We start from the raw sequence: 18,857 nt of genomic DNA, 5'->3' as shown, positions 1-18,857 counted from the left end.
GGGTACAAATTTGATATTTGTTAAGCAAATTATGTGTCACTAGATGAATGATCCTAAAGTCCATATTTTCATGGAAAGTAACAGTGAAGTGCTTTATAGGATGTAAGAAAGGAAGATGCACACAGGTAGAAGAAGTTGTGTTGTATTTTATTTTTGCAATTCCTGCAAAAGGATTGCCTATCATACACAAAGCAACAGTGGCAAGAGAAATTGCCAATCCCTCACAATAGGTGAATGAAATATCAGTGCAATGGCAAGCTCGAGTAAACAAATCATGTATTGCATAGAACTACCTTTAAGATGTATAGTATCTATTTATCAGAACCTTCCTGCTGATTTGGAACAGAATAGTCTTAACTTTCAGGATGATGCTATTGAGGAAAAAGTTAAATATGTGCTTAATCAAATAGGTAATGCCTGGGATGGAGAATTTGTTTCCTTTGATGAGACCTAAAATTATACTGTCAGTGCAAAAAGATCTTTAAAGCATATGAGTTTGGGTTACGACAAGCAGTGTGTCACTGTACCCTTATACCTGCCAATTGCTGAAGTTACCGCCATATTTAATTTAACTTAAATGATGTCTAAGAATAAGAACTTCTTCAAAGATATTATTGGGATGGGCATTAAGGAGGGCACTTGTGATGAGCCTTGGGTGTTATAGGTTAGTGATAAATCTGTAAATTTTACCCCTGAAACCAATATGCTGTATATGTAGCTAACTTGAATTTAAATAAAATCTTGGAATAAGCCAGAAAAAAGATAAGATATTATTGAGTGGGCCAAAAGAATATGGATGATAGTTGAGCTGATCGAGGGCTGGTTAGAGGGCTTCTGGAATAGACATCCAGGAACCTACTATATATTCTTGTCTTCAGTGATTTTATGGACATGTTTCTGAACAGTGAAAGAATAATTTCACCTGAAAACATTGTGATATGGTTGTTAATCAAGATGGCATGACCAGGCCACTATAACCCTTCAGTGTTTCAGTCAACCAACCATTTAAGGACCATTTGCAGAAGGAATGTGAGTCTTGGTTCTTGTCTGAAATTTTTCTATTAAGACCTTCCGGTAAGATCAAGAAAGTGTCAGCATCAAGACTTACAGAATGGAGTCAGTAGCTGTGCACCCTTTAAAGAAATGCTGCATCACCAAAATTCTTGATGTCCCAGAGGACAGTATTCTATGGAATACTATGAATGCCAATGAGTCTAAGTTGAAAAGAGATTCAGAAAATTTGAATTCTAAGTATGTGAAGAAGTTTTAAGAATACATTAACCATTACTTCACATGTATTTACCTTTTTTATACACACACAGTATTGATATGCGATTTTAAATATTTATATCTCTATAGAAATAAATCCAGGGTTCTTTCAATAAGGATAAAATAAAAACTCCAAGAGATAAAAGGCATGTCATAGGTTATATTTTTGCTTCAAGGCCAAAAGCATCATTAAAGTTCAGTTCATAGAAATGGTAGGATTGACCCGCTAGAATATAATGTCTGAATGTCTGTGAGAGAATCCTAGGGAATACAATCCACAGGATAGATTTTAACATGGCTCTTTCAGTAACTGATCAAATTAACCAGGGGGGAAAAAAAAATCAACGGAGGTTCAGAAATTTGAACAAAACAATTAACATACTGGGGCCCCTGGGTGGCTCAGTGGGCTAAGCATCTGACCGGCTCAGGTCATGATCTCACAGTTCGTGGGTTCGAGCCCCACATCAGGCTCTGTGCTGACAGCTAGCTCAGAACCTGGCACCTGCTTCAGATTCTATATCTCCCTCTCTCTCTGCCCCTCCCCTGTTCACGCTGTCTCTTTCTCTCTCTTTTTCTCAAATAAATAAAGACATTAAAACATTAAAGAAAAAAAAAAGACATTTGCACTGAATGCAGACTTCACATTCCCCACAAGCTCATATTGGACATTTACAGACGGTCCATCAGGGGGGAGGGGGCCACAAAGCAAGTCTCAGCAAATTTTAGGTGGTTGAAGTCATTCAGAATATCTACTCTAATTAGATTTTTTCAACCTGTAAAAAAAATCAGTGAAAAAAGCCCCATAGAAGTAGAAAACCCCTATGTTTGGAAATTAACCAATACATTTATTTCTAAATAAGACACAGGGTGAAGGTGAAATTCTGATGGAAGTTAGATGATAGAAAAGGGAGAAAAATGTTATCAATATTCACTCAAGATATGATTTGTGTATGTAGAAAATCCAAGAGAGTCTACATATCAATTGCTAGCAATTGTTAAGAGATATTCAAAACATATTATTAGAGTGGTATCTGGGTGACCAAGTCAATTGAGTACCTGACTTTGGTTCAGGTCATGATCTCACGATTTGTGAGTTTGAGCCCCGCATCTGGCTCTGTGCTGACAGCTCAGAGCCTGGAGCCTGCTTTGGATTCTGTGTCTCCCTGTCTCTCTGCCCCTCCCTTGCTTGCACCCTGCCTGTCTCTCTCTCAAAAGTAAACATTAAAAGTTAAAAAAAAACCCCACATATTAGAATCAATAAGAGTTTTGCAAAGTTGCTAGATTCAAAATCAATATACAAAGTCAAATCTATTTCTACAGAGGAGCACAAATAATTAGGAAAGAAAGATATCATTTATTCTATTATCAAAAATATCAATTATATGGAAATAAACCTAACAAAAAATGTGTAAGATCTCCATAGATAATTATAATGCTTAATAGAAAGACATAAAAGAAGACCTAAATAAATGGATTAGAACACAATTATAAAGATGCCAAGTCTCCCAAATGTATCTAAAAGATTTAGTGACATTCAAATTCTCAACATGATTATGTGCATGTGTGCAGGCTGGCAAGCTGGTTCTAAATTTTATATGGAAGTGCAAAGAAACCTATTTTACTTGATGTCAAAACTTATTATAAAGCTCTAGTAACTAAAATAGTCGGTGGATAAAACAGAGATAGAATCTTAGATGGAATCAAGTCCAGAAACAAACCCACCTGCATGTGGACACTTGATTTATGACAGACTCAGCCCAGCAGGGCACAGTGGGGGTGGAGGGAAACTTCAGTAAGTATTGTCAGAACTGGGTATCCACATAGGAAAATGTAAAACGGACCCCTCATTATTAACAAGCTCCAAGGGAATTACAGTGAAAAACAGCAGGATAAAAAGATAACATAGGGGGAAAACCCTCCATGACTTCAGGTTAGGGAAAGATTTCCTAAGTCATAAAACGCACTAATCATAAAGGAAAGAATTAATAAGTTTGATTTCACTAAAATAAACGCTTCTACTCATTGACACGTGTGAAAACACAGCCATAGAGCAGAAGATAATGCACTATCCATACATAAGACAGACACACACCCAAGAGAAAATGGGCAGTTTTCTCTCTCTGGCGTTATCTTCCTTCCTTCCTCCCACAACACACAGTCAGGGGTATTGTTTTGTTTTGGTTTGGTTGGGTTTGGTTTTGGTTTTGGTTGCTTTACTTTTTTTAAGGTTCATATACGTGGCAACTGAAAGATGAACAGGAGTATATCTTTGATATTTACAAAAATAAAAAGCACTCATTTGGTTTTGAACCTATAGTGATCAATTTTCCATAAGATGTTTTGTCTCATACATTTAAGTGAGGGACTAAGTTAGGAAAAATCCAAAAGGAAAAGTGAAAAGATAGGCTAGATGAAAACAATGGTGATGCTGTGCTCTCTTTAAGTAAGGGAGAAAAATAAACGGTTTAACCTTATAAGACGTGAGAGGAAGCTGAATCTGAAAGGGAAGGTAAACAATTCAAGTAGGAAAGGAAAATGAAAATGTACACAATAAGGCTGAGAAATGTTGAAAGATAGTATCTGAATGATCATGGGAAAGCTCCCATAGGGTGAGAAAAACAAAGGCAAATAATGGTGATTCTCAGGGTCTTAGCGGAACTCGATTTTGGATGGGAAGAGTTTTCAAGTTTATGTAAATAACAGAGCCTCCAAATGAGCCCTAGAGGAAGCCCTTTACTTTTAAAAGCAGAATATTAAAAAATAAAAAGGCAAAATAAGAAAGCATTATCTTTCTTGGGAAGTTGAACAGAAGGTATTTGGAGAAAATCAATAGAAAAATTAACAACAGGAACAAATTCTAACTAGAGACCATCTGAAATTGTCAGCATGCAGAAATGGGAATTTTGGTATATCTGCTTAATAAATAGGATTATTTTCATTTCTTTACCTTATGGGCTGCTGTCAGTGTATTTCTGTTTTTTTTTTTTTCCTTTTGGAGCTTTCTAATTTAAAAGAGAAGAAAGGTTTTTGCAGTCTGTAGAATATGGAAGAGCAGGAACGCAGAAACTTGCTGTTTACCCTAGTTTTACAAATAGACGTCCCAATTAATGTGCATCACCTCATAAAATTATGGCAGCAGTGAAGGTCATAAAAATATTTACAACCTCATTTCTTTCCTTGAAAGATCCTTTGGCTTATCAATCTGTATAATCTTACTTTTGATTAATTGTTAATTTTCCACTTTATGGTTTGTTATTCTGGGGTTTTTTTTTTTTTCTGTTATTGACCTTTTGACTGTTTCATAGATAATTATCACCTTCTTCAGAGAGGAGGGTGAAGGGAAACTAAATAATTTCCTACATTTATTAAGCATCCTGTTAACCCTGTCTTGGAAAAGACCTAATAAGAAAGAAGTTTAACACTACTAAAATAATGGTGTTGTTGGAAATCATTCTATAAACCAAGACATCTCAGACACCTGCAGGGCCCTGGCTGGTGAGGTAAATTAGTGTGTGGGTTTCTCAGTGGTGGACCTTCTGGAAACTGTGGGTGACACACGCTCCTCCTGAAGGGATTACAATATTTGAACTTACACAACATACCCAGTGGCTGAATTAAACCCACAGGCTGCCAGTTTCCAGTGTTTGCACCAATGTCTGCACAGGTAATAAAAAAGGTATTAGGTGTGATTTAAAAAAATGCTTATGTATTATAAAAATATTATTGCTAAGGGGCGCCTGGGTGGCTCAGTTGGTTAAGCATCCAACTCTTGGTTTCAGCTCAGGTGATGATCTTACAGCTCCTGAGATCCAGAGCCCTACTGGGCTCTGCTCTGACAGCATGACAATGCTTGGGATTCTCGCTCTCTCTCCCTCTCTCTCTCTCTCTGCCCCTCCTCTGCTCGTACTCCCTTTTTCTCAAATCAAATAAATATTAAAAGAATATATATTATTGCTGAAATGCATGATAGTTCCACTCTAGTAAACTCACATAGTTAGAAGCTCGTAGACATGAATAACACCAAACCAGGGACCCAGAGAATGCTTGAAGCATACCACGAAGTACAGAGTTAACAAGTGACCAGCTGGGACCATCTGGTTCACAACAATTTACAAAGAAGTAACTCTTTTACGTAAAACCTATCCCAAACGTAAAATAAACCGAACCCCCTGAGTGTGTTCAGAGCCTTTCCTACAGAAGTGCTCAAGAACTCTTTAATTATTAAAAATGATTTTTTAAGACAGAGCAATATGCTACAAAGGAGTTTTATTCACAATATAAGTTTCTGTGGTTTTAGAGCAGATTGTTGAAATAAAACCCAAATGATTTCATATATTTAACGAGAGGTTATTTTTGATTTGCAAGAAGTGATGTTTCCTTATGATATATACATTTAAGCTTTTATGTTGTTTTTGCTCACTTTTTTTCAGGGAAAATTTCATGGAAATCCAATGCATGTAGCCGTGGTCATTTCAAACTGCTTAAGGGAAGAGAGGAGAATATTGGCTGCAGCCAACATGCCCGTTCAGGTAATGTTTACCAAACTTGTGATCTTGTTAAACTCAATTTTTCTGAAACAGAAATTCTTATCTTCTTCCCCATCCAGCTCCTTCTACCTATGATAACGGTGCCAACCATCCTTCCAATCACTTGGAATCAAAGTCTTGGGATCATTTTTGACTAGTTCCTTGTCCCTGCCTTCATACTGAGATAATTACCTGGTCTTTCTAGAGTTTGTTTCTGGAATCCTATTTATACATTCTTTTCTGTTTCCATTGTTCACACTCTGGTTCATGATCTTCAAATACCAGTTGAGGACTATAGTTAAGTACCTCCTACTTTAATTCCTAATTACCATTTGGATTTTGCTTCCCTCAGCATATTTATCCTTAGAGATTGATATGGCTCAGAATCTTCTGTGTCTCCTGATTTCCTACCTCACAAGTCTACAACTACTCCACAAGCAAAAACTTTATCTTATAGAAACTCCACAAATACTTGCTTGTTGATTGTTTCAATGTATTTTGCCCTGCCATTTTTTAAATTCTATTTTATCACACTATCCTGAATGAATTCAGAGCCCTCAACAAAGACTAATAGAGGAAACAATGAAGCCCTTGGGAATACTTTTTCAGTTAATCTTTATACAAAAGAAAGAATAAGTAAGCAGTTTTCCAAATAACGTGCTCCATAATTTAGTAAGTCAAAGCACTATAATTATTTTTAAAGGTCCAAGAAAAGTATCTTTCTTGGAACCATTAAGAATTTTTAGATTTAGTTATGGTCAGGTTATGGTTGTTTGGGGAGAAGTATGAAATTTTAACAATTTCTTCTTTCTTAGATGAAGAAGGGCAGTATCATTTTTATTTAATTGAAAATCTAAAGTATAGTTCTGCTAAAGTAAATATAGCTTGATTCACAATTGGGTACAAATTAAGATTCTATGACTACTATTATATGATATTCTCATATATTCTCAACTCTCCTTTTCTATATCCCTCTTATCTCCAGTCATTGTAGTGTGTGTGTGTGTGTGTGTGTGTGTGTGCATGTGTATGCGTGTTTGTCTCTTCAAATGTCAGATATCAGTCAAATTAGAAGCTACAAATAATCTGCCAGTACCACATACTACCATAAAAGAAGCACTGTTGTAAATTTCAGATCTTCAAACCAATATACAAATATATGGATGGATATATGTGTGTGTGTGGGTACGTGTGTGTGTGTGTGTGGAGAGAGGGAGAGAGAGAGAGAAATGATGGAAGACAAAATCAGAGGGAATTTTATAAATATTTTCCAATCTGAAGAACGTGGTGTAGTTGAAAGAACACTTGACCTACAGCCAACTACATGGGTTCTACTTGAAGTTCCACCCCTGACTTGCTTGGTCAAGTCATCAGCCTTTCTAACCGTAGTTCCTCACCCAGCTATAAGGTAAAGGGGTTGTTCATATTCTAATTCTCATCTCTGGTTATCTATTTCATTTGATATCTAAGGAACACACTCAATTTCTTTGTATCTGAGGAACACTCAATGTTAGATTATTTGAATAGCCAAGAAATGGTGCTTGGAAAAGTTGGTTAGCACCTTTCTATTTAACTAGGCTAACATTTTCGGGTAGTCTTTAGTGAACTCCCTTTTGCTCTGGTGTGAAAGCAAATCTCATCCCAACGGATTCAACATCTCTAATTCTGGATTTAAGTCCAACTTAACGTAGTCACTATACTCATTTTAAATTATATGTATTCATTTTATAGAATTTCAAAAGTAACAATAGGTCTGTTATAGAACATTAGGGGGAAAAGTTTAAGCCATAAAATCATCTGTAACTTCAGTTATATACATTCTGATAACATTTTGGTTACCAAAACGTTCTTCCAATCATATGTACTTGAGTTCACATGTCTATACATATACCCATATATTTCTACATATGTATATATATAAGAAATAGAGATCACAAACATACGGTGTTTTTATAAATTGCTCTGTTTCTTAACAACTTAATGCTACTTTAAATGTCATTAAATATTTTTCTAAAGCATGGTTCTTAATAGTTGTAGAATGGTCCATATCATATTGATCCAAACCTCAGTTCGAAGTATGTTACATATGCTACATTTATCATAAGCTTGTTTTATCACCATCACTAAAATTTCAAGACATTCTTTTCACAGGGACCTCTGGAGAAATCCTTACAAAGTTCTTCAGTTTCAGAAAGGCAGAGGAATGTGGAGCACAAAGTAACTGCCATTAAAAATAGTGTGCAGGTGAGTGATCTCATAGAAACTTAGCCAGGTTGCCTCATACATCTAACTGCATATTTTTCGTATGTGCCCAAAGCTAATACATACAGAAGTCATAGGGTAATTTGTCAATAAGATACATATCTCTCACACACTATGTTCATAGTAGAAAAGATTTCTTTGGGGGAAGTTTTTCAACTTCAGTTTACTGGAGACCGTAGCTCCCCCCACCAAACTCTAAGCCTCTAAACCTTCACATGTGTAAATCTCTGCATCTTCATCTGTATAAGTGAGGATAACCACCACCATGGGATTGTTGTGAGGACTATAATATAAGAAAAGCCTTTAGCCCAGATCTTGGCACTTATTACCTATTATGTCTGAGCAGAAAGACATCACCAGGTTTGGAGAAAAGCAAAGTGAAATCTCGAAGCAGAAATAAACAGGAGACATAGAAGCATAGATATTTTTCTAAGAAGTAGAGAGGGAATGTAGGCTGAATTGTCATAAAGTACAGCAGATTAGAATAGAGCCTTTAAGTGAAAAGATAATCGGTACATTAATGCAGGCTATATGGAACTAAAAGGGAAAAGGTATCCATATTCTCCAATAAAAAAAGTTATTAGCAGCATCATTTGGAGCTAACTGAGAAATAAGAGGCAGGCTGCTGAGAGATTTCCAATCAGGAAGAAAAAAAGAAGAGAAAATTTTGTCTGCTTCTTCCAGTGCTGTTCAAACTTCATGGGAATTAGCTCTTTAGAAATGTAGTTGAACAAATTTGATCTAGGACATGACTAAAGCACCAAATAGTGTATTTTGAAATACTGATGATGATGTTTCCCTGGCATGCTTAAATGTAACAACAGGGTATGTTTTCTTTTGTAAAAAGATGACAGAACAAGACACCAAGTATTTAGAAGACCTGCAAGATGAATTTGACTACAGGTATAAAACAATTCAGACAATGGGTAAGTTTTTATTTTGTCTATAATTCTACCCAGGGACATAAATACAACATGACTAGGATTTCCTCTTTAGTGACAAAATTGATAAATTGATCTACTTCCCTAAGTTAAGTGCTTTGGTGTTTGAAAAGAGAGTGCAGGAAAGTATTTTGCTTCCTCTTCTCTCTCTCTTTCTATATATATATATTTTTTATTTTATTTTATTTTATTTTATTTTTTATCAACCAATGCAAAGTAAATTATACAGCTCATGAGAAGTCAGAATCAAAATATCATTATCACAACTAAGAAAAATAATAAATTCCCTAGCATGATCAGGAAATTGTTAATGTCATCCCTAGGTGGGTTTTTTAAATAGAATTTCTTAAGTTGTACATAGAAATGTAGGGTGGCTTAGTCAATACAGTGTGAGACTCTTGACCTCCGGGTCGTGGATCCAAGCTCCGCATATGGCCTCCTTTAAAAAAATAGTTTTTAATTGAAAGTATAAATGTGATTCACTGTAGGAAAGTTGGGAGGTAGACAAAAGCATTAAAAAATTAAAAATCATACAAAATTCCACTATCTATAGATAAACAATGTCAAAATTTTAGTACATTTCCTTCCAGCCTCTTCCCTATATATTAAAATACGTATCTATTTATCTGAAAAAGACTTGAGATAATCCTTTACATAGTTTTGTGTATTGCATTTTAAACTAAAGATTTAATTTAAATATCTTCCCAAATCATAAAAAATCTTTGAAGACATAATTTCAGTACTTGTATGAATGTCAAAATATAAGGACACTGCAATTATTTGATTATCTCTTTGTGATTAAACATTGAGTTTGTTTGCAATTAGATGTTGTTTAAAAAGTGGAAAGGGAAAAAAGCAATGAAAGAATGAGAATCTTTATAAGGTCTAAAATTTACAAGTAACAATGGATTGATCATTTGAAGTATGCTGCTCTTAGTGGGACAATGGGAGAAATTCCATTTAGGTCTAGATGAGTTAATAGGATGTACCAATCAATTTGCTGGCTCTGGTAATTGTACTACACTTACGTAAGATATTAGAGGGATCTGGATAAAGAACGAATGGAAACTCTGTGCTATTGTTGCAACTCTTTTGTAATTCTGAAGTTGTTTTCAAATAATTTTTAAAAACAAATCAGATAAAAATCTCTTCTTTACGGAAGCATTTTTAACTACTGAGATGTTAGCTTAAAATTTATCTGGAAAGAACTATGGATGACTGTGACCAAAAGCAGTCACTGGAATTTATGGATGACTGTGACCTTAACTTTCATCTAAGATTTAAAAGCAAAGATATTCAGATAGGAATCATGTTTGGCATAGGTGAGGCGTGACGTGTTCTCCTGGCATCTTCAGAATGTGTTGGCGCCTATGAGATGATATTTAAAATAGTTATAGTTACTTATATGTATAATTTTTCCCTTCAGAAAATATGGCACAAACATGGGTTTCATCAGATTATTAAAGGGGTCCACGAACCTAAAAAAGTTTAAAACTGTAAATTTAATTAAGCATTACAGTCCATTGAATGCAGTCTCATCCCAAATCTCATATGGGAACCACCAATTTAAGAAGTAGAATGTAGGGACATCTGGGTGGCTCAATCAGTAGAGCATGTAACTGTTGATGTCAGGATCATGAGTTCAAGCCCCATGCTGGGCATGGAGCCTACTTAATTTTATAAAAAATTTGTTAAAAAAAGAAGTAGAATGTAACAAAATACATTAAATGATAGAATTGTTTTGAATTTAACATATTACAATTAGAGTTACATTGATATTATAGGTGTTTCATGAGCATTACGAAGAATAAAATTGATCATTCTATCACTTAAATCAACAATTTTGTTGACTATAGTGAAATAAAATGTTTTTTTTAATGTTTATTTTTGAGAGAGAGACAGAGAAAGAGAGAGAAAGAGAGAGAGAGAGACAGAGTACAGGCAGGGGAAGGGCAGAGAGGGAGACACAGAATCCAAAGCAGGCTCCAGGCTCCAAGCTGTCAGCACAGAGCCCCACATGGGATTTGAACTCACAAAGCACAAGATCATGACTGAGCTGAAGTCAGACCCTTAACCGATTGAGCCACCCATGAACCCTGTGAAAATGAAATGAAAGACACATGGGAGACAAGTTACATCTTGCTGGTCAAGACTGAAAAGTATTAGCTAATGAAGTTTTGAGTTAATAAAATGCTGTGGAAGCAAACTTTTTCTACATTTGGGATCTAAGAGTTAGTGAATTTGTGAATACAACCAAAAAATTATTTCCTGGGAGTCAGTACTATTTTGTAGAGAAATTGGGCCTATGTTGTGTGGGGGCCCCTTTTTTTTTTTTACAATCACACAGGTCAGATTGGCATTTCCACCCTTCACTTTTTATAAATAAGAGTGGTGGGTATAAATAATCACTTGCTATATACCCATAGTTTAATGTTCGAGTTAAATAATACAATGTTTATTACATCTCCCATTTAAAAGGATAAACCATCCTGAGTTTTTTCAGTCTGAGATTTTTCTTACTTTTTGTAACTCTTTCCTACTTCTAGTTTTACTGTGAGGCAAGTCCATTCTGCAAAGGAAAAACAAAAGAAAGCAAAAGATTTCATCTTTATTAGTTCATGAGGCTAAGTGGATAAAACTGCAACTCTTCAGGCAGTTTTCTATAATTCCTGGGTATCAAGTAGGGTGGGGCAAATGGGTAAAGGCATCAGGAGGAGTCAGATATGATTAATGGGCACAAAGACAGTCCCCTTTCTTTACTACGCCAACCAGGTAGGGCTATTATCAATGTAGAGGTATCTTAAAAAGAAATACATTTCAAAAACTTTTCTACCTCTCTCTCTGTCCCAAAAAGGAACATGGTGTGAAGAATCGTCTTCAGTCAAGGTCTGTAAGATAGAGAGTTCCTCACTGGCTTGCTTGGTGGTGACCCTTCCTGGCAAATAGGGACTTACTTTCATGCTCATCTCTAACGGTCACACTAGGCTCCTATATCTTGAGACTTGAGGATGGAAATTGCAGCAGACTTGGCTTTCAGGACAGAGGGCTTTGCCTTGGAGTGGACTCCACATCTCATCTCTTTTCCTTCACAGATCAGGGGGACAAGAACAATGCCCTAATGAATCAGGAAGTTTTGACGCTGCAAGAAATGCTTAACAGTCTCGACTTCAAGAGAAAGGTTAGCAAACTTTAATTTGGCCTTTTGCCTGTTTTTCTCCCTTTCCCATATCTGGTCCTACTGAAAAGAATCACGCTCTTGAATTCCTTCAGTCCTATTTAGGCTGAATAGTAAATGGCAGCGTTTCTAGGGAGAGTGCTTCTCTTGCTAAGTGTACAAAGCTGGACCTCTCTTGAGTTTATTTGTCTTGCTTATGCTGCACATTTACTCTAGCCACCATTAATTTCAAGGTGAATGTTTCACCCAATTTTTATTTGCCGCTATTTCAGACATGACTGTTTCAGTTTCTGTACTTAATATGCTGCTATGGGTTCTGCTACACACGTATAATTAAAATATTACTTGATGACTACTAAAATTTCAATAGAAAAATCAATGCTCCAGTTTCTACTCTGAAAAATGACCTCATGCTAAGTAATTTCTTAGATTTCAGGATAGTTCATTGACAACTGAACATATTCAATCTAACCTCCTTTCAAGGAGAGGAAGAACTTTTTTCTGGCTCAGTGAATTATTTTAAAAAGAGGGGAAACATTTCTATTACAACTTTCTATCTCTCCTTGAAAATAAGTGCGTTTAAACCTGAGCAGTTACTGATAAATCAAGAGTTTATTTCTAAAAGTTAGGTTTCATTTTTTTGTACAGGAATTTGTGTGAGCACAAATAAATGTAAAATTTAGTTTCACCCTATATTATAAACTTATAATATATCTAACTTTAACAGTTAGATATCAGATTTTAAACATCAAACATTTAATCCAAGATAAGCTTAATGCTTTCATGAATAATAAATCTATGTTGTATGTTTTATGCATGCCATCTTATTCTACTTTAAAAATAAAATTTTAGGACAGAAGGAACCTTGGAAATAATTCCATCCATTCACCTGATTGTATAGATCAAAATATAAAGTTCCAACAAATTAAGTGACTTATCCAAATTCACATAGCTTGTCACAGAACCAGGATAGGAATTTGCAATTTCTAATTCCCAGGCCTTTGAAAGGTATACTTCTCCCTAAACCCAGATAAAGTCCTAGTGAAAACTAACACAGAAAATCTCCAATTTTAGTCATTACACTTAAAAATAAATGCATAAACATATTTATAAGAATATAAATTTAATCTACGTCTTTTTAAATAACAGGGATACGGCTGTGTGACTAGAAGATTCAATATTGTCACAGGAAGTACAAACTCAATATATTTATACTAAATGACTTTACATTATGAGATTGTTAACTGTGGTCGTGCTTCTTTCTTCATGATGTTATTTAATTGTGATAATTTAAGTGTTGAAAGGCAGTGCTATGATAACGAGAAGGTAGTATTTGATAAAGTATTTAGTGAGAATTGTAACCAAGCCTGTATCTTCCAGGTCAGAGAAATTGTTTTCCAGGTTGAATTGAGTGACTTTGGTTGTGTCTCCTCAAAATCGTTTCAGTAGCCACCTTTGCTTTTAGGAAGTCCTCAGTAAAATGACACAAATAGTCAATGAAACGGACTTGTTAATGAACAGCATGCTGATGGAAGAGCTGCAGGACTGGAAGAGGCGCCAGCAGATTGCCTGCATTGGAGGGCCGCTCCACAATGGGCTCGACCAGCTTCAAAACTGGTAAAACAAATTGACTTTAGTTTCTAGTGAAAACCACAGGAAGTACAAAGCTTCAGTGTAGCTGAGCCAGAGGTGTATATGTGTTTTTTTCTTTTTTTTTTGTTTTTTTTTTTTTAATGTTTATTTATTTTTGAGAAAGAGGCAGTGTGGGAGCGGGGAAGGGGCAGAAAGAGAGAGATGGAGACACAGAATGTGAAGCAGGCTTCAGGCTCTGAGCTGTCATCACAGAGCCTGATGCAGGGCTCAGACTCACAGACCATGAGATCATGACCTGAGCCAAAGTTGGACACTTAACTGACTGAGTCACCCAAGCACCCCTACGTGCTTTTAATTTTATTCCTTTGGAATGAAAAATAAAGCATCAATAGAAGTCTATAGAATGCATAAGAATTGCTTACTTTTCTCATCTAATATATTAATCTTAAAAGACTCAAGTGAATTTTTGAAACCTGCAAAAAATACAGCTTTCTCTAAGGACAAAAGAAGCACTAACTTCAAAAGCTTGAAAAACGATATCCTAGTTTTTAAAGGGGCATCTTAAGAACGCAAAGTTCCACATTAGTTTTGTGTTTTCCATAGTGATTTATTTTTGTATTTAAATGAAAAATCTCAAATGGCTAATACAACAGGCCATCCCCTACCATATGCATAGGCAATCATATGCAGATATCCTTTGCATTCGAAGAAAAATGTTGATAGGGCTTTCTTCTCCATCAGTGCCACATAAAATTATCTGTTCAAATGAGCACTTAGAAAAAATAATTAAAAAGAAGGAAAATGTTCAGCTGAGATCTAAAATTGCTTTCAAAGGGTACAGTGCAATACAACAGAAATATGGCATAACTGGGGCCACTTGCACTAAAAGCTCCACCCCGCCAGGCCCACTTCTCAAGAAGAGTAAGGAATTGGGCTCTTTTTAAAACAGACTGATTTTCCTCACTGTCATCCCTTGTTTTGAAAACAAGATAAACAACAAAGGAAGCGATCAAGAACTTAGCAGATAACCATGCTTATACCAAATTCTGTGGGGGATTGACCGGATCTTTTCACAGCTCTCTGTGGGGAATAAACTTCTAAGTAGAAAGAACTGCTGTCAGGGCCAGAAGGATTTAGCAAGTCTGTCCAGACGTCCTGACTACTCGGGAGTTGACAGTCCCTTCAGTGTCGCCTTCAGCCTCTCTTCCCTAAACTTCAGGCCCAAGCACCCACCTCCATTTCTGAGGTGAGGTCACCACATAGTGAATAACTCTAAATGCATACCTTTCTCCAGATAGATACGCTGATAATTTTTGGCTAATACTTGGGATTTGTAATACATATTGCGGTAGGGAAGGCAGTTCAATTCATACTGTCGTTTTTCTTTAGTATTCTTACACATAACACTCTTCATATCATGTATTTTTAAAGTTTTAAATTTGTTCTGTCTCTACCCATTAGTGAGTACCATAGCCTTAGCATATGTATGTTTAACAGATTTGTAAACAAAGAAAAATTAAAAGAGATTTGGCTCCAGATGTTGACAAAATTTTGTAAATGATGTCTATAACTACAGGTATAAATGAGAAAACGTTAAAAACATTTCCCATGCATGATACACCTTAGAGGAAAAACCGACTCAGGAAATAAACATAAAGAACTGTCACTAACTTTTAATGCAATTAAGTAAATGATTGTACTAATTGAGTAATTATTTAATAATTTGTTATTTGCTAATGTGGTTAAGAGTTAAAATGGTAGATTGTTAAGTGGGTAAACTATCTGCTGATTTTCATTTGTTGTTCAATAGTTTTACACTATTAGCAGAAAGTCTATTCCAACTCAGAAGGCAATTGGAGAAATTAGAGGAGCAGTCTACTAAAATGACATATGAAGGGGATCCCATCCCCATGCAAAGAGCACATCTGCTAGAAAGAGTCACCTTCTTGATCTACAACCTTTTTAAGAAGTAAGTAAAGTATTATTCATCTAAATGCCTCATGGCAGCCTCCGAGTTGTGGGGTTGTAAGGACACCCTGGCTGGAGTTTTAGTGTTAAGGTGAGGGAGGATAGGCAAGTGTTAAACAGTGAGCCTCAGACACTATTACAGAAAGGTAATAAAGCTCCAGAATATTCCAGAAGGATTTCTGCTCTTCACTATTCAACACTTCTCTCAAGAACTGACTCAGTTTTCCATGAGCCAAACACATCATCCAGCTGAAGTTTATTTTTTACATTTTAGAAAAGAAGATTTAAATGATTTCTTCTTAAGTACATATCCAAGAAATGAAGGATAGAGACCACATTTATGTGCATTATTAGCTCATCTAAAGAAAAAAATTCTAATATCCAGAAATTCTAATATCCACTTCAGAGATGTCATGAAATTAACTTTTTACTTCATGTTTAGTATGATAAAAATAGACTTTTGTTCTTGACTCAGGTATAACAATGAAGAATTATTTACCATGGTGATTTAGGGACCATCTTTAGGCATTTTTTCCATCTCCTGGTAATTATTTATGAGAAATCTTTGGAAAGATTTGAACTTAATGGACATTTGAATGTCTTCTAAGTGTAGAAAATTTGGATCTTTTAAGAGGACAGCATCCTGTTTCTCTGTGGTTTTCAGCCTGTCAGTATTTTCAATGTTTTCAAGATGTGCTTTATTTCCTTTTAATCTAGCTCATTTGTGGTTGAACGACAGCCATGCATGCCAACCCACCCTCAGAGACCGATGGTACTTAAAACTCTCATTCAGTTCACTGTAAAGCTAAGGTAGGCAGAATGTGCCCTATCATTTCATTTGTTTGTGGAGCCACAGCCACTGCATTAATTACTACCAGTTTCTCTCATAGTGCCTTTCATTCACTCTTCTTTATTAAACACCTCCAGCATGCCCAGCACTGAGCTTTGGTAGACACCCTCAGAGATGTTAATATTCAGCTTGTAAAGAAGATGACAATAAAGATGAAGGCATGAGGGATATTAGCACGACAGCATGGAATCATGGGATTAATGGCTGAAAAGGGTTGACTTGGGAGAGGCTAGCAAAGACTTGTGGTCCCTCTGAGGAAGGACCTTGCAGGAAGAGCAGGGACGGGAAGGAGAGTGGGATTATACAAGAGCCAGATGACAGAAATATTGACTTTCTGGGTCTGTTTTGCAAGCATGTGACGCAGGGAGAGGTAGAATTGAGCAGATTGAGGACAGAATATGGAAGGCTTTGAATATTTACCCATGAAATATGATGGCACCTTCTTCCTCTGTGATTGCCCAGCAACTAGTTTATAGGATTTTCCACGAAAACTCTCAATGCTGTAATTTTCAGTATATCCTTACTATGTACCTGATCTAAAGACGTATGACTTTTGTGTTATTGTTGTTGCTTTGTCTGTACATTTGATCCTTTCCATTAGCATGAGAAACTAAGACGTATCAGTTTCCCAAATGACAGTTAAAATAATGAATTTGAGCTCAAAGTGCCAAAAGATTTTCATCATGCATTAATCTCCAGGTCCCCCAAGCTTTTTATTCCTAATCGCTAAGCACCCCTGACTAGTATATGAGAGGTGATGATGCCATGGTAGATGGTGATTTAGGGCCCCACCATAGGGTCCCTGATCACACATCACTATTGGAACTTTATTTTTATTTTATTTTGTTTTGTTTCATTTTATTCATTTCAGATTTATTGAGATGTAATTGGCATGTAATGTTATGGAAGTTTAAGGTGTACAGTGTAACAACTTGTCTTACATAAGCTGCAAAATGATACTACAATAAGTTTAGTTAACATCTATCACCCCAGAACTCTATTTTTAAAGGGAAGGCATTTTTCTTCAGTTTGCATTTTAAAAACCTGACTTGAAATTCTTAGTCATTTCCTTTGTGTGAATTTTGCAGTAAGACTTAAGAACCAAGAACAAAAGGCAGAGGCCAGGTTCCCTTTCAAATTTTCATGATTTTCAAAAGTTATCCATTCATTCTTCATCCCTACATTTCTTTATAACCCAGAAGATAGTAACACTAAAGGGAAATAGGATACACTAAAAGGAAATAGGGGTGGTGGACATCCTACTTTTCCCTGAGACACCTCCAGAGATAGCATAAGTCTAAAATGCTCTCCGGGACAAAAAGGGAGATGAGTAGGAAATGCTTTCAGCCAAGAGTTCAGAGTAGAAGAGGCCCCTGAATGGGCATCACCTTGCATGTTGTTTGAACTGATTGCCAGGAACTCAGACCATTAGCCCCTGATTGGAGTGTTCCTGCTTTCCTCTTCCACCTGACTGTTGGTTCCTATCCTTCCCTGTACCCTGTTCTCCACTGTCTTGATAGATGATCCTTTACTTAGTATTCAAGACTTTCCCTAAAACCCCTCCCTCCCATAGCATTCCAGCCTCTTATTTCAAGATGAGCCATGACGTGTGATTCCCTTTAGTCATCAGCATCTTAACAGTGGATCAGGTCCTTCCTGAGGTATGATAGAGAGGAAGGTAGAGAGGGAAAACTTGCTGCCCTAATTCATATGACCTCCTCACCCTTCACTACTAACAACTACATACTTATCATATTCCAAACCCTAACACCAAACCTGTGTTTCATACAGGATTTTTAAGGAGCCTTTGTCATATTCTACCCACACTTTTGTTTGGGCTGTCTATCATCTATGATTATATTTCTCTAATGCCAATCACTGCTCATCTCCGTTCTCCATATTTCCATCTTTTATATTTAGCTGGACTTCTTCCTTTTATACGTAGCCACGTCCACATTTCTAGGGCTGTCCTGGGTATACAGGAGGAGCTCAAAACATGCTGAGTAAATGAATGAGTTTTGGGATGAATGCATGATTGGGATGAGTGAGTGGTGATTGAATTAATATCTCTGAAACTGGACTGAACCCACAGAAAGGGTATATTAGAGGTCACGACTCAAAAGAGTTGAGAAAAGCAAAAGAATAAGAAGGATCTGACACCAGAACAGGAAATTAAAGGAATTCTTACTCTGATCTTTAATCACTTGTTTGTTTGGAATTCAAGCTTTTTAAGTTATGAACATTTTTACTGTTACTTACATAGTGTATTTAAA

General features: G+C 36.1%; 1 protein-coding gene across 9 annotated transcripts in view; it reads left to right on the top strand.

The window, feature by feature from the left end:
* Positions 1 to 18,857, top strand: part of STAT4 (signal transducer and activator of transcription 4) — a 117,272-nt gene that overhangs the window by 73,810 nt on the left and 24,605 nt on the right. For 8 of the 9 annotated variants that reach the window (XM_039234710.1, XM_039234712.1, XM_039234705.1 and 5 more), the window contains 7 exons: positions 5,700 to 5,798; positions 7,947 to 8,039; positions 8,905 to 8,983; positions 12,091 to 12,176; positions 13,639 to 13,790; positions 15,577 to 15,735; positions 16,452 to 16,544. In XM_039234710.1, coding sequence (XP_039090641.1) covers positions 5,700 to 5,798; positions 7,947 to 8,039; positions 8,905 to 8,983; positions 12,091 to 12,176; positions 13,639 to 13,790; positions 15,577 to 15,735; positions 16,452 to 16,544 — 761 coding nt within the window. Of the gene's footprint in view, positions 1 to 4,823; positions 4,934 to 5,699; positions 5,799 to 7,946; positions 8,040 to 8,904; positions 8,984 to 12,090; positions 12,177 to 13,638; positions 13,791 to 15,576; positions 15,736 to 16,451; positions 16,545 to 18,857 lie in introns of those variants that run through there. The other variant, XM_039234714.1, reaches the window with a different exon arrangement.

Source organism: Hyaena hyaena, unplaced genomic scaffold (genome assembly GCF_003009895.1).
Source record: "Hyaena hyaena isolate Hyena2069 unplaced genomic scaffold, ASM300989v1 scaffold_92, whole genome shotgun sequence".
NCBI classification, from domain to species: domain Eukaryota; kingdom Metazoa; phylum Chordata; class Mammalia; order Carnivora; family Hyaenidae; genus Hyaena; species Hyaena hyaena.
The sequence above is the reverse complement of the archived record's forward strand: the minus strand, read 5'-3'. Positions and strand labels throughout refer to the sequence as shown.